The sequence below is a fragment of the Mus pahari genome, chromosome 15 (assembly GCF_900095145.1).
Source record: "Mus pahari chromosome 15, PAHARI_EIJ_v1.1, whole genome shotgun sequence".
In the NCBI taxonomy this organism is placed as follows: Eukaryota; Metazoa; Chordata; class Mammalia; order Rodentia; family Muridae; genus Mus; species Mus pahari.
In genome coordinates, this window is record NC_034604.1 from 68,811,412 (window position 1) to 68,827,670 (window position 16,259).

Consider the following 16,259-nt stretch of genomic DNA (forward strand, 5'->3'; position numbering starts at 1 on the left):
TGCTTCTTGGTCATGATGTTTGTGCAGGAATAGAAACGCTAAGACACTATCTATCTAATCTATCATGTATGTATGTATGTATGTATGTATGTATGTATCTACCTACCTACCTACCTATCATCTTACCGATCCATCCATGTACCCATCTACCAACCTATCCACTTTACCCCCTCCCCCCACTTTTCTTGTGTCGCTGGGACAGGGAAGGGGGCACACGTGTGCAGGCCTTATGAGGCATTTTCTTCCCCAGCGTCCACTGCCATTGCTCAGATTCCAAAGACACCCGTCACTGATAGAAGAACAATATTCTCCACGCCTTCACACTTTCTCAAGGTTTCCAAGAACCTTAGCAATTTTCTCCCTCAGAAATATCAAAACAGCACCACAGACAGGCAGACAGAGACATTCTTTGTATGTCTGTGTTTTTTTTTTTAAATTCCATTTAAAGCAGTCATCAGATTAAATAAAAGCAAGCACAGTGGATTTAGCGGAACTATTTCTTGCAAAGTTGTGTCAATAGCGGATTATTTTAAAAATGTCCCTGGAAGATGGGTCTGGTCTCGGTCCTGAGTAAAGTCGGCCACCTCTGTCTCTCTTCTGGGGGGTGATGGATGCAGGGGAGACGCTCTGAGCAAGTCTCTCGTCCTCTGAAGCTTACAGATAGTCTGCAGTCAGGCCAGGTGCTTGCATGCTCCCATCAAACCTCAGAGCATGCAGAAGGTTTAAGGAATGCACACTAATGGCAGGAGTGGCAGTTTCCCTCCGACTGCAAACCATAAACATCTATGGAAAGCCCCTGCAGAGGCCTGGCTGCCTGATCTATCTCAGATCCGGGCGTCCACGTCTGTGAGATCTGCCTAAGCCAGCAGTAGGAAGAAGTGCAGAGCTAGCCGGTGGATGGTCTACTGCCTGCTCAGACCTCCCTCCCTCTGTTCATCCATCCGTCTATCCATCTGTCTGTCCGTCTGTCTGTGTGCACCCACCCCCACCTCTGTCTGTTCCACAGAGCTTGAGGTGTTAGCCTAAGGACACCAGCTTAGGCTATTTCCCGGTATAACGTTTCTTCCCTTTGAAATCGATTTGATTTAGAAACGGGCAGAAGATGACGACATCCAGGTGTGTCTGTGAGGAGATTTCTAGAGACAGGTCATGAGAACACTGACTAGATGAATGGCTGAGTCCACAGATGGAGTCAGATTCTGCTCACACACTGCTGGGAGGTGGCAGCACCTTGGGCCTGTTGGAGGAAAGAGGCCTACATGTGGTGGTGGCTGTGTGTGTGTACATATTCACATGTGTGAGTGTGGACATGCTGCTGTGGTGGTGGCTGTGTGTGTGTGTGTGTGTGTGTGTGTGTGTGTGTATCTTGCCCCTGGCAGTTTCTGTTACTGCTCTACTCCTATCCCTCACAATGTGAACTGCTCTGTTCTTCCCTACCCTGCCTTCAGTGATGGCCAAAACCTCTGAAACCATGAGGTAAATTTTTTTATCTAGATTAAAAAAAGAAGAAGAAATGTTCTCTCTCTCTCTCTCTCTCTCTCTCTCTCTCTCTCTCTCTCTCTCCCTCCCTCCCTCCCTCCCCCCCCTCTGTTGTGATGGTGGGGGTAGTGTGTATGTGTGCGTGTGAACGCAGGGGTCAGAGGCTAACCTCAAGTGCTTGCTCTCGCCTTTCTCTTTTCTTGCTAGCCACTGTGTGCAGGAGGCTACCAGCCTGTGAGCTCCACAGATTCTCTCCTCTCCTCTCTCACACAGCTGGAAGAGTACATGGATTACAGATCTGTGCCTCTGTGCCCAGCTTTACACTGGTTCTAAGGATTAAACTCAGGTAGGTCCTTACCGTGTGTGGCAAGCACTCTACCCACTGAGCCACCTCTCAAGTCCTGACGTCAGGCATTTCATCACAATGAAGTGAAGAAATTGCCCCAGATGACCCAAATGGATTAAATTTCCTTAGGAATTTTCCTATTCATGTTTCTCACTCCCCCTCCCAACCTCTAGTCCAGGTCATGATATTGCTAATTTGATACGAAAGTGGTTTAAATTACGAAACGAAACAGTACAAATCAATTCACACCCTCAGACACACTCTTGCCATCTTGAAGTCCTTTATAGATCAGCAGGTCACTCCCCATTGTCACACTACTGGATTCCTCCTTTCATGAGCTTTTGGAGATCCTGGAGACTGTCCCAGCATCCTGAGCTGTTGGCCTCTGTGCTGGCTTCTCCCTCACCCCACAGACCTCTGGACTCACTTCATCCCCTTCCTCTGAGTTCTTACAACCCCTCCATCTTCGACTTCACACATTTTACTCCTGGATGTCTCTTTTGGACTCCCAGTCCACTCTCTCTAGTACCAAAACCCCAGCAAAGTTTCAGTCCCTAGGGCCTGCAATCCATTAGAGCAGTGGCTTTTTAATCTTCCTAATGTGCAGACCCTTTAATATAGCTCCTCATGTTGTGGTGACCCCCCCACCATAAAATTATTTCTCCTGTTACTTTATAACTGTAATTCTGCTACTGTTACTAGTCACAATGTAAATATGTGTTTTCTGATCGCCTTAGGTGACCCCTGTGAAAGGGTCCTTTGACCCTGAAAGGGGTCTTGAGACCACCAGGTTGAACCCCTGCATTAGCACATTGCCTACCTGCCTCGGTGCCCACTCCACCCTCCCTTGCCTGGGGATCCAATTACATCACTATCCTCATTCCCTGAACTTCCTTCTGACTTCCCTCCACTGTATTTCAACCTTGGCTGAGACCATCTTCCTAACTCTACTGCAGCCCTGTGGTGGCTGAAAGTCACTGGAAGTCTCCCATAGCTCTGTGGCAGATGTCATGCTGCATATGTGGTGGCAGGGTGGGCTGCTGGGAGGTGGACAGATCCAGTGCTCTGCCCACTCCGCTCACCCTGGACCATTCCCCGGGCCTTTAACTATCCCGGCTATGCTCCTTTGGCCTTCATCTCTACAATGGCTCCACATCACCATCCCCTTCGGCTGAGCTCCAAGCAGCAGTAACAAGCCTGGTGTCCCTCTGCTACCCTTATCCATCTCTCCGCTGCGGCCTCTCCAGCCACTGTCACAAGTTGCTCGGTCAGGAACGCTGTCCTCATCCAAGACCAGCAGCAGTCCCTAAAGTGACCCATCCTCCCCCCACTTCCTAAACCCTGCTTCTTCCAGGACCCTGGCATTGCTCCTGCCCTGGCTTCCTTCCAGCCAGCTCTCCCCCTCCCCCTCCTCCTCTCCCATCTATCCAGGGGCCCCTGACCCAGGCTCAGCCCTGCGCCTCCTGTCTACACAGCCTCCTTCCTGACTCCCGAGTTTCTTCCTCTTGCTCCAGTATTCTATCTCCTGGTTGAGTCTTGGCTTCTGGGCCCACCTTTGGTATGCAAGCTCCTTACCCACTACCTGATCCCCTTCCCTACCATTTACTGACCTCACCCTGACCATCCTTTAATTTTCCAAACTAGCAACAATGTTGAGAAGTCCCCACCCAGGCACTGGGGTGTGTTCTGTCCCTTTAAGGGCATGCTCTAGCTCCCTCAGTGCTTGCACTTAAATACTAAACCATCTGATAGTACAAAGCAAAAAAACAAAAGAAAAAACCCTGAAACTTTGCTTCAACAAATAAAAATAAACCAACAAGCCCTTGCTGCAGGCTTCTCAGTTGCTTGTGTTGGCCTTCCTAGCTGAGACGGTCACCAGCACCGGAGAAGAAGTTCCAGGAAGGTGGAGATTTTACACATCCCCAATTCCAAAATCTCCCAGGTCCTTCAGAGGATAGATGCTTAGGAGCCCACGTACTTGTGGCTTTAGAACATCAAGGACTCTAAGGAAAACTGCGGGGGATTCTCTTCTGCCCCCAGAGCCCAGTGGGATGGGGCAGGGGACTCCTGCTACGTAAGAATGTCCCAGGCTGGGCTGCAGAGATGGCTCAGCAGTTAGGAACACTGACCCCTGCTCTTCCAGAGGTCCCGAGTTCAAGTCCCAGCAACCGCATGGTGGTTCATGACCATCTGTAATGGGATCTGATGCCCTCTTCTGGTGTGTCTAAAGACAGCGACAGTGTACCCATATAGATAAAATATATAAATGAATATTAAAAAGGAGATGAAGGAGAAAATTTTGAAAAAAAAAATGATGTCCCAGGCTGACTCCTGGGTTGGGCTTCATTCTGGTTTCTAAAAAGCTGGATGTACTGGCTGGGTTTGTGTGTCAACTTGACACAGGCTGGAGTTATCACAGAGAAAGGAGCCTCCCTTGAGGAAATGCCTCCATGAGATCCAGCTATAAGGCATTTTCTCAATTAGTGATCAATCAGAGAGGGCCCATTGTGGGTGGTGCCATCTCTGGGCTGGTTGTCTTGGGTTCTCTAAGAAAGCAGGCTGAGAGCAAACCAGGGGAAGCAGGCCAGTAAGCAGCACTCCTCCATGGCCTCTGCATCAGCTCCTGCCTCCAAGTTCCTACCCTGTGTGAGTTCCTATCCTGACTTCCTTTGGTCATGAACAGCAATGTAGAAGTGTAAGATGAATAAACCCTTTCCATCCCAACTTGATTCTTGGTCATGATGTTTTTTTTTTGTGCAGGAATATAAATCCTGACTAAGACACTGGAAGACTACATTTTCCTCCTTCCTGGGCAGTGAGCTAGGTGGTTACATTTGACTTTTCTCTAAGGCAGGGATCCCAAGTAGCTTATCCTTTACTTGAATTCCCAGGCTTGAAGGGGAGGCACTACAAGAGGTGCTCCTGGTATGCTGACCCCGGACTGAAGAGAAGACCCTTCCTCGCCTCAGCATTTGGCAGCACCTGTCCTTGTCTTCCTTGACATTGGAGCTTTCCTGAGGCGGCAGGTCAATACCATTTGACAGAAAAGACAACTGAGACTCTCTGGACAGTGGCAGTGCACGCCTTTAATTCAAGCACTGGGGAGGCAGAGGCAGGTGGATCTCTGTGAGTTGGAGGCCAACCTGATCTACTGAGTAAGTTCCAGGACAGTCAAGGCTACACAGAGAAACCCTGTCTCCGAGAAAGAAAAGAGAAAAGAAAAGAAAAGAAGAGAAAAGAAAAGAGAAAAGAAAGGAAAAGAAAAGAAAAGAGCCTCAGATATTGGGGGCTTCACACAAGGTCAAGTGGGCATCTAGATCCAAATTTGGAAGATCTACTGGGGATCTACTGTGTGGGGCAACAATGTGTGCTAAAGCCATCACAACCCACAACTTTCCAAGTAAGATCACCTCCCCTGCAAGGTCAAGTTGAGACAAACTGACCCGGGGGGTGAGAACACCCTGCGGTTCTTCTCTGAATGCCTCACATACGTAAGTGCAGAGGCATACAACACCCTGTAGAGCAATACAGAATACACATTTCTTAGGCTCCCAACAAGAGTCTGTAGTTGAAATCAGAGTCACAGGTCACAGTTCCCCAAAGACATGCGTGATGGGTAGCTTTGATCTCCAGAGCTGCTCTAGAATATAAGCTCGCAGAGGACACAGAGTAGTACCCAGCAAACGGTAGTGGTTAATCAACGTATGCTAAGAGACATTGGTCTGGTTGGGTCCCAGAGATGGGTTCAAAGGTCAAGGGTGCTCAGCAGAGGTCAAGGCTTCCTGGATGGATCTCTACACCTCTCCTCCAGGACTCTGGATGCTGTGTCAGGTGAGATCACCATGCCACAGCAGCGTGAGGAGAAATGATAACAGCACAGTCAGAATTAAGGTCCCTAGTACCGTGCCTTTGAATTCGAGAAGCCCTTGGGCCTGGACCAGTGTTCACCTGGGAGATATGGGACTGTGTCCTCTGGCTCTCGCCGTCACCCTCTGTCTTGTCGGTCAGCAGCCCCTGCACCTGGTACTCCAGCACGTAGCTGTCAATGAAGCGCTCCAGCTCCTCGATCTCCTGGGAGCGGCTGCTTCCCGCCTCAGAGGAGGCCGAAGCTGCTGAGGAGTTCTCCATCCCTCCGGCTCAGGGACCGGGGCCGGCGGCTGAGGAAGAGGACAGACAGACAGCCTCGGTGAGATGCTGCTGGAGGTCAGGACGACGCCCCACTTGAGAAATACGCATCCCTCTCAGAAACAATTTGGTCTCCCAATTGCCAGAAACATTAGTGGGATACTGGCTGATCTTTAGCATAAATAATATGCTGGGTTCCCACTATGAGAGGGAAACTGAGGCCAGAGGGAGGCACAGGTAACTTATCTAACTGCCTAGCACACTGACTTGTGCGGTACCTGGGTTAGTGCTTGTTGCCTAGGAGAGCAGATGGTAAATCTAGACCAGCACCCAAGCTTTACTGTCCAGCTTGACTTAAAATCCTGACTTTAAATCCACACAGAGCAAAATAGACACCCTCCCTGATCTAGGAATTGGAACATCCCAGATAGAAACATCCTTAAGGGGGACAATCCTTTCAGAAAATGCCTCCCATACAGGTTCTTCCCCTCTGGTCACCAGACTGTTGCATATATAGCTGTGGCCTGTGGGCCTCAGGTTATCAGCAGAATTCTATAACCTTGCTGTGGAGATGTGCTACACTGGTCTATAGGAACAGGGGTGCCTTTTACTGATGGAATGCTAAAACATGGCAGGTTATCTACATGACTGTGGCTGGGCCACACGTACTGCCTCGCTTTCCAGAAGAGTTTAACCATCCCAGAAGCCCTCCGGCCCACTCTCGAGTTCAACCTGATGGACATGACCTGGGATGAACTCTAGAGTCTTCAAACAAAATTGTCACCCCAGTCTATAGGAGTGCAAACCCACCACTGCCTTCTGCCACCCACTGTCCCCGATAGTCACACTTCATCCATTATCTGAAAAGCCAGAACCCCTCCCTTCCAGGCTCCCCACCTTGCAGGGATGGGGGGACTCCAAGCTTGATGGTAAAGGATGTTAAAGCTTGTCTTATGTCCCTTTCACCACCTGGGGACCCATGACCCCCAAGGAAAGTGCCATGCAACTTGAACAATCAGCACATTTCATCAGCACAACTACCTGGACTTTCTCCAGACCCGCCCCCCCCCCTTTGCACAATAACAAAGCAGGTCTGAAGAGCAGATGCAGACGCAGATGCAGACGCAGACGCCTCATAGGCCATCTGAAGATGCTCAGGGTAAGAGAGGCGAGGCCCTGAGCACTCAGTGGGAGGACTGGTGTCGACACTGACATTCTCGAGCGCTCTTCTGGATCACCAGCGAGTGCTTGGTTGCTAATAACCAAGAATCAGTGGAGTGTTCAGCTATAGTACTGAAGCACTGGGACAGTTTGTGTGTGTGTGTGCGTGTGTGTGTGTGTGTGTGTGTGTGTGTGTGTATGTACCTGCTGGGTGGCAGGCTCCTGACTTACAGAACTGTGGGATAACAGAAGGCACTGCTACAAGACCCAAAGCGGGTGGTAATTCTTCATACAGCAGTAGGAAGATGGTGGTGGTGGTAGTGGGGGAGGTGGAGGGGGGAGGGGCTACAAGGGGTGGGGTGGGGTAGGGTGGGGTGCTTGCCTGCTGCCCGAACTCTTTCAATCCTTACTTTCCAAACCTAGACCCTCTTCCACTTATGGAATGCTGCAGCAGTGACCTAGGTGCCAGCTGGGGTCTTTCCAACTTCTGGCTTAATGGTGGTCTAGCAGGCAAAGGGATCACCCAGCCATGGCTTCAGGCATGACTATGAGATTCCTAATAATAGCAATGTGAATGTTTACTGCACCTGTGTCACAGGCTGAGGCAGACTTCTCAGCATGGATGCCCCATCCCCATGCACAGCATCTTCCCAATATTATGAAATTCACATAACCAGACTACTTGGAAGGGAAACGATGGTCTCAGAGAGGCCAAGTAGCATACCCATGTTCACAGGGGTTGGTGTGTCTGTGTCTATACCCCCATAACCTGTCATCCTTCTTCTTACTTGCAAATAGCTTGTGTGGGTCCTCAGGATACATCTCAGTTTTCTATCCCCCTGCCCTCCCATTGAGCAGTTGATTCTAGGGGTGAGATAATGTAAATGTGCATTTTATTCCCTGCCTGGTTATAGCCTGGGGAAGGGCAATGCACTCAAGTTCAGGGCCTGGCCCTGTTCAGGTGGCCTGAGCTGGAGGGGAACCAAAGGGCCACCATCCAGAGGAGACTGCAGAGGAGACACCATACCTAATGCTGTGTCCGTCATTCCTTGAAGACTTCAGCTCTTATCCAGAGCTTCTAGGCACATCCAGAACTGGGCCTTTGCATGAACTTGTCATAGAGTCCCCAGAATGGAGTGTAGGGTTGGCCTGCTGTGGCAGCCTGTGGGCCCCTCTACTGGGCTCTCTAGGCACATGAGTGTCATGAACACATGTCCTGTGAGGAAACCAGACATGGAAATGATCCCACCTGGCTCACTGAGATAAGGCAAAGAATCGTGATTCAACTGGATCCTGCAATACTTTAGTTTTCAGAGGGGGGAAAAAAAGGACGATTCCATGGGCACCTATTTAGTCATTTTCATTCATTCATTCATTCATTCATTCATTCATTCATTCATTCCTGGACACCTATTTATCCACATGCTCCTTTTTGTCCCCTATTATCCCAGTTGCTGCTGTCCAATCTGTTCCAGGCACAGCTGACAGTACCTGGCATCAGGCGTCACCTGCTTGGGGCTGTTCAGACTGTAGACACCTATAGGACCCACCTGAGTCCTGTGACCTGGAAGTGGAAGGGTCCAGCACCTCACAGGGAACAGAGCTCTACCTTTTGGCCTTTGATGACAATCCCGAGATGGCAGCTTTTGTGACCATTCAGTAGGCCTTAAGCAGATTGAGCCCCAGTTGCTTACAAGCGAGCAGACCTGCAGTAGGCCTCTCTTGCATCCTGCCTTGTCCTTTCTCCTCAGAAACACAGTTTACAGAGATATCATCCTTGTTGTCTACTGAAGTCACTCCTGGGAAACTCACCCCCAAAGCAACAAGATCCCAAGCATACACCAGGCAGGTCTTTCTCCCTGCTCTCACGCTGCAATCTCCTATTCCCTGTCCATCAGCTACTCGTCCACTGCATTTAAAATATACATAGGACATTTTTTTTCAAATATACTCAATAGCTTTAAGTATGGCCACAATATTATATAACTATGGCTACTACCCATTTCCGTTTCTGAAACTTTTCATTATCCCAAATGGAAAGCCCTTCATCCTCTGCACGTTAATATTTCATTCCCAAGGCTCAGGCCTGGGCCCTGGTTATAATTTACCTTCTTTCTGGCTCTATGACTTATTTATTCTTGGTACTTTGTTTATGTGGAGTCATACATAAATGTTTATTTCACAGTGCACTCAAGGTTCATTCATGCTACCACATGGCAGAACCTCATGCACTTCTATAGCTGGTGAGATACTGTATTACAGTCAGTTATCATGTGTATTTACTCTGGCCATCTATTACTCCATTAACTGGCATGTGGGTCGTTCTCACATCTGGCTGTGGAGAATCTGCTATGAATGTGGGTGTGTAAATATGTTTACTCAACCCTTTGGGGCACATACCTGCAGGTGCCCCCACACCTACAAGGCCAGAAGGGCACTCCCACCACAGTGAGTGCCTCTTTTCGCTGCTTTCGCTCCTAATTCAACGTCTAAGTCACAGGGAGGGGAGATGGGAACACCTTATGTAGCTGGGTAGCAGGCTGAGCTGGAGCCTCAGAGAAGGAGGGTTCAGGTCTTCACAGAAAGTCAAAGTGAACAAGAAGGCCAGGACCACACAAGTAGGAAAAAGAGAGAAGGGGGCATGGAAGGGAATCAAGGACCCCCAACTCAGGCAAAGAACATGAAGGGATGCCCCTCCCAGAAGCTGGTCTCTGCAGTGAATCCCTGGCAGGTGATGGATGAGGAGGACCAAAAAGCCAATAGGAGAAAAAGCCCTAAAGCTGCATTTTGCTGTAAAGACACCTTAAGGCTGCAGGCAAGGATGGAGCTGAAGCAGACATAGCATGAAGTAGGGGTTAGGAACCCTTGCAATTCCCAGAGAGGATCAAGGGCACACCTATGTCTGTCCGGGAGAAGAGACAGCCCTGGCTGTGTGCTGTGACCACATTCCAGCTGGGCCATACACATGCTGCAGCTATAGCCTCTCAGTACCTGACTGCTTAAGATTATAAATTTAAAATACCCACCCTCTAATGTAAAGATACCCTCCCTACACTGCTGTCCACTCCTTCAGACACTCACAACCCAACCTCTTTCCCCCCCCCACCCCCCACCCCCCGCCTCCCAGTGTTGTCTGCAGCTTCCATAAAAAAACAGCACAAAGCATAGGGGTTTCTACTGAGGTACCTACCTATCTTTCCTCTTCCCTCTGGTTCTACCTGGCTCTGAACCCAGAGGCTCATAGTCTATCAGCCTAGAGACAAAGTTAACACTCACATCACAGGGCACCCTGTGGGCCTAGAAACAATAAGATAGTCTCCACCCTTCATTATCCTTCCACCCTCAACCCTCTCAGAGACAAAAGGCATTAGGTGCTGTAAATTTAGCCAATCCTTTAAAGGACAGACAGGCATTAGAGGCATTCCCCTTCCCCTCCCCCCTCAGGGATGAGCTGGGTGACCTGCAGGTCAGGAGAGGCTTGACTGCTGGGAAACCTGTCATTCCTGAGGAATCCATCCATCTTTAGGCCCCTAACTTCCTCAAGCTCATTCCCTAACCACTTCAGCATCTAACCCACCCAGCAGAGTTGCTGGACCTCACACAAGAAGCTACAAAGAACTCAAAGTCTACTTTCTTGGCTCAGTTTTGGCTTGAGCAATAACAAAGGACTTAGCTCCTTTTGGGATCCCAGGCAAGCTGCAAGGGAAGCCAGGGGAGCTGCAAGGGACCCTAGAAGTGAAGGGGGGGGGTTGCTTGATGTTCCAAGGCTCAGAAGTTGGTGCTCTCCAGTCTGTGCTTGATCCCAAAAGGATGTCAACTCTGCCTCAGGGTAATGTCTGAACTTTGAAGGCAGGGGATCCAACATGGGCTCACTGGGCCATTTTTGTTAATAACAGTCATCATATCTACCCAAGACTCTGTCCCAACTTTGCCCACACCACTTCCTAGAAGGCCTGGTACCACAGAACACCACACATACCCTTGGGTTCCTTACTCAAAGTCTGTTCCTGGTGACCCTGTTACACACGTGCTAGCTGTTGCTATTACATGCTAGTTCCCAGGATCCCCTACCACACAGAGCCAGCTAGAATAGTTTCATCCAGAATACAGCCGGGATGACAGTTCTTTGTGACTTGCCAGGCAGACCTAGGCCAGTGTGATATACATAAAGCCTGTGGGAAGAGAGAGGCTGGGCTGCCTGGGAGGGAAGATGCCCATAGCTGTCTAGAGGCAGCCATGGGAACCTTTTCTCTGCCAGGCCATCTCATTGGGTCTGTTCTCTAACCCCTCACGATGACTCTGTAGAAAATACAATTTCCCAGGCAATCAATTCTTGGTCCCTATTGTCTGGTTGCTATAGTTGGCATTGGCCCGATGATTCAATATATTCATGTGTGCCAGAGGCACATAGGATGGTTCAGTGGCGGCCTGAGTGAACAGAAACCTCAGGTTCCCCAACCCCTGAGAAGTGGGAAAGTTCAGAAACACAGCAGTGGAGGTGGGACTTCAAAACCAGAGACATTTACTGCAGCAGGAGGTAGGACATCTATCATCCTCTGAATGGGTACTCCCCTCCCCCCCACTTTACCAACCCCACTTTAACCCTTTGTTACCCTAACATTGTGTACTGGTTAATTTTGTATCAACTTGACACAAGCTGGAGTTATCACAGAGAAAGGAGCTTCAGTTGGGGAAATGCCTCCATGAGATCCAGCTGCAAGGCATTTTTTTTTTTCAATTGGTGATCAAGGGGGGAGGTCCTCTTGTGGGTGGTGCCATCTCTGGGCTGGTAGTCTTGGATTCTATAAGAGAGCAGGCTGAGCAAGCTAGGGGAAGCAAGCCAGTAAAGAACATCCCTCCATGGCCTCTGCATCAGCTCCTGCTTTCTGACCTGCTTGAGTTCCAGTCCTGCATCCTTTGGTGATCAACAGCAGTATGGAAATGTAAGCCGAATAAACCCTTTCCTCCCCAACTGCTTCTTGGTCATGATGTTTGTGCAGGAATAGAAACCCTGACTAAGACACATTGGATAGGGTGTTATTCAGAATGCTGGTCTGTTTTAAAACAAATGCCTGGAGCCATGATCACAGGATTAAAGAATGTGAAGCACCTGCATATACCCTGTGCTTCTAGAACTTTTGTCACACTTGTCCATCATGACGCATTTCTGGGAATGGGCAGGACCAAAAGAGAAGGGAAGCCTAGCAGATAGACTGGGTGCTCCCCAAAACTCAATGGGCACAGAGTCCCCATCATCTTGTTACAATATGAACCTGACTCAGTAGATTGAAGCTAGAGAGCACATTCTGAGGTTGTTTTTCCTTGAAACAGACACACTACAGACCCCAGGTTGGTCTTGAACTCCTGATCCTCTTGCCTCTGTCTCCCAAATGTTGGGGTTACGGGCATGTACCAACATGTCTGGTGGGAGTCTATGTTTCTAGCCAGTTCTCAGGCTGCTGCTGGCGGCAGAGGACTAACTGCCCTTAGACTACCCAAGATCAGAGAAGCTGACCTATCACTCCCACCTATTCAGATATCCCGCCTCACCCCCTGGCGTAGTGGAATAGCTGGAGGCTCCATCCTGACCCTTTGGCTAGGTAGTCATAAGATGTAAACTCCCCTCTTATGGTCCATGCGGTGCACAAGGAGAGCTTGCACAGAGCAGGACCTCAGTGGGCTGAGGGAACTATCTCCTGGGGAGGGAGGTGGTCTTGGGCACTACCTCCACACTGTGCTTGTTCCTAAAATTCAGGATGCAAGGCTCTAGCGGCACTACGAGAATACAGCCTCACAGGTCGCCCTGTGCGGATGAAGGGATCAGACCCTGCAGGTAAAACCACTTGCCAGAGGATGCGCAGATGCCTCTTGCTATAGTCAGCCTAGACACTCACAATTCATCCATCCAAATCAGCCCCCCGTCTCCTGGTGATGGCCAGCCTTTGTGACCCTCCAAGTGTAGATCTGGGTTACCATCATTAACACTGAGTGGGAATGAGAGTGTGGGGAACACTCTATAGGAGACTAAGTCATCCTACACGTAGCCCTACTATGTGAGCCAACTCTGGACAGAGCCCCTTTTGCTCACTGCTCCATCCTGAGAGCAGGGTGAGGGTGACTGGGAGCAAGCACCCATGAGAAGGTGCACAGGCAGAGGCAGCAGAAAGCAGGACCTGTGCGGTGGCCTCTGAGGAGAGCTGGTCTGTGCAGCTACCATCAGCCCTGGAAGGTCTAGGTAGAGAGAAGCTGAGAGAGGGGCTAGATGATCTGTCATGGCATCCTCCTTCCAGTCCACGCCTCCAGCTGTGTTTCTCAAGAGAGAAACATCAGAGCAGCAGCTGAGTCCAGGACAACTGGGGCAGGGGACTACACCCAGGCAGGATTTGCATGTTCAGTCCCTGCATTATATCTGGATAGCCCGACTGTACATACAGGTCTGCCTTCCCTTCAAATTCTTGAGGACCACAGGAGCCTCCATTTGCATCTGACATTGACCACCTCCGTTGGCTCAAAGCACAATGCCTCTGACACCTTCTTATCCTCCCCGATCCTGTTACTCAACCCCAGGCTCTTCTTGAAATATTTATGGGTCTTTATCTAGCCTTGACAAGACAGCAAGATCTTTGAGGTGCTGCTGTATCTTATACCTGTCTCCACCCCAAGTTCAGGCCTCCCACACACCATAGCATGGGCTTTGGGACCAGCTTCCTTAGTTCTCTTGCCTGTGGCCACTGAGATCCAGTTCTCTCCAGTCCCCTCCAGCTCCTAGAATGTCCCACAGGATGCTGGGACCCTCTTGTTCAATATCTTCCTCCCAATCCATGGCTTGACATCTTTCTATAATGTCCCAGAGCCTCCTTAAGACTATTACAACTAAGGGGTCCTGGACACTTGTTGAGCACTGTGCCCTAAAGGTGCCATGGGGACATGGATGTCAGGTACAACTGACCAAAGCTGCGCAAGGTCACCAGCCAGCCAAGTGAACCGCACTCTTGTTGGAGTCAGGAGGTTTCTTTACGGCCTCTGCTCTCGAGATAGGAGAATATAAAGGGTATGGGATCTGATTGTACTACTGGCTGGCTCAATTCCTGCTGCATCCATAACTCTGGGCTATCCCTCGCCTGCCTACTTGTCTGTAAACCACACTGATGAATGTATACCTCATAAGGATCTGCAAGGATGAAGCACAATGATGCATGAGAGAGGGGCTCAGCCCACCCACGTACCCAGCAAGCCCTACCTCAAGGCCATCTCTGCTCTCCCTCATTCTGCTTCTGCACTCTCTCTTGCCTCTCTACCTCTTTGAACTACACACCCTTGTGTTTAGGGAATGCTTCCAGGAATACCTCCTCCTCCATGAAGCTCTCCTTGACTACTGCTGCCAGGGAGCACGCTCTTTACAGTCTCACCATCTTAGATTCCCCGTGCCTCAACTGAGCCTGACTGAGCTTTACCTCTGATCCTCTCCTGGGTTACAAATCTGGGGTGCCCTCAGTTCTGCCATACTGCACAGACTCAAGAGGACCCAGTCTCTCTCTTCTCTGCACTCCAAGGTAGATGGCTGCCCCTCCCCCTGCCCCACCACTGGCACCTCTGGATTTACACACTAAGAAAAAGAACTACCCAAGAGTGTGTTAGGAAGGGGAAGGGAGACCAAATGTGTCCTGCAGTGAACCCAGCAGGGCACTTCAGGTTAGGGCTGAAAACTAAATGCTGCGGCCCCAGCGCCCAGGCCCTCCTCAGGTAACACTCCCTCTCCAGTGTCCCTCTTGGGGTAACCACAGCCCCCCAGCCAGCTCTCTTTGTCTCTACAACATCTTCCTGAACCACAGCCCTGGGTCTCAGCGGGGCTACACCACACAGGAGGGCCCGCTGGTCTTTAGCATCAAAAGAAGACACTGAAGGTAAAGCCAAGAACGATACCCACTTCCCTCTCCTCAAGCTGTCCTCTTGTAAGTCACCTGGACCCTCGGCTCACAGTGGCTCTCAAACATCTCTTCAGTGGCTCACAGGGCCCACTGGTCTCAGCACAGGTACACAGTTTTGTTTTGTTTTCTTCTATTGCTGTGATAAAACACCTCGACCAAAGCAACTTCTAGAAGGAAGGCCTTCTTAGGGCTTTACTGTTCCAGAGGGGAAAGAAGCCATCACCATGATGGCCACATGTCAAGCATGGCAGCTGCAGCTGCTCGACAGAGAGGAGAACTCACATGGTGAACTGAAGCAGGATGCAAAGTGAACGAAGGAGAAATTGTGGGATTTTGTTGTTTTTTTTTTTTCTCTCTCAAAACCCTCCTCCAATGCCATACTTCTGCCAACAAGGCCACACTTCCTCAGCTTTTCCAAACACATCTTCCAACTGGGGAACAAGGTTTCATATGCGGGAGGCTACGGGGGACATTCTCACTTAAACCACTACACACACCACCCCTCAGATGACAAACTTAGCCTGCACACAAGCACAGCCGCGAAACAGAGCCACCTGCAGCTCTTGGCCACCCTTGGACTACCATGTGCTTTATCTGGCTGAGGGCTTAAAAAATATTTGAGTAAATATCTATAATTCAAAAGATCTTGTGCAAATATCCACATTTCTGACGTTTCAGAAAGTCAGTCAACTCTGGCCCACCTTTTCATACTTTAACGGTCAGCTGGAATGAGGGAGTATTGGACCAGTCAGACCACAGTCAACCTACAGCTTGCAAAGGCCTGGGACCCCCTTGTTACCTCCCCAATGCCCACAGTCATTAGGCACAAGGCTCCCCTCACCCACATGTTGCATGCCTGGACCTCCAGGTGTTCAAGTATGACAGTGTCCAGCGTGAGTCAAAAGGGGTCGCCTATGAGCACAAAAATGAGTGTGCTCCTAAAAACTTGAAAATAAATCTAGAACAAGTTGGAAGTGATGTCCACTTGGCAGTCTAAACAGAAATATGCAGAAAGCTCATAGCCCTGAGAAGAGAGTAGGCAGCTATTTTCCTTTACAGAGTGGTTGGAGGAGCTGCCACTTGGAGGCACCGGGCTGGCCACAACAGAAGGCAGTCTGCTCAAGTTCTATCCTGGGACTGAATGTTTGCTCCTTCTGGGTGTCTGAAAGAATAGCCAGGGGCGTCCCCCTACAGTCTCCTTCATGTCCCCAAGCTCAGCA

General features: G+C 49.9%; 1 protein-coding gene across 4 annotated transcripts in view; it reads right to left on the minus strand.

Moving 5' to 3' along the window:
* The window catches only part of Ctif (cap binding complex dependent translation initiation factor), a 266,258-nt gene that overhangs the window by 199,419 nt on the left and 50,580 nt on the right, over positions 1-16,259 (minus strand). For 3 of the 4 annotated variants that reach the window (XM_029546899.1, XM_021214567.2, XM_029546901.1), the window contains exon 2: positions 5,774-5,982. In XM_029546899.1, the coding sequence (XP_029402759.1) occupies positions 5,774-5,953 (180 nt within the window). In that variant the 5' untranslated portion in view covers positions 5,954-5,982. Of the gene's footprint in view, positions 1-5,773; positions 5,983-8,138; positions 8,212-16,259 lie in introns of those variants that run through there. The other variant, XM_029546900.1, reaches the window with a different exon arrangement.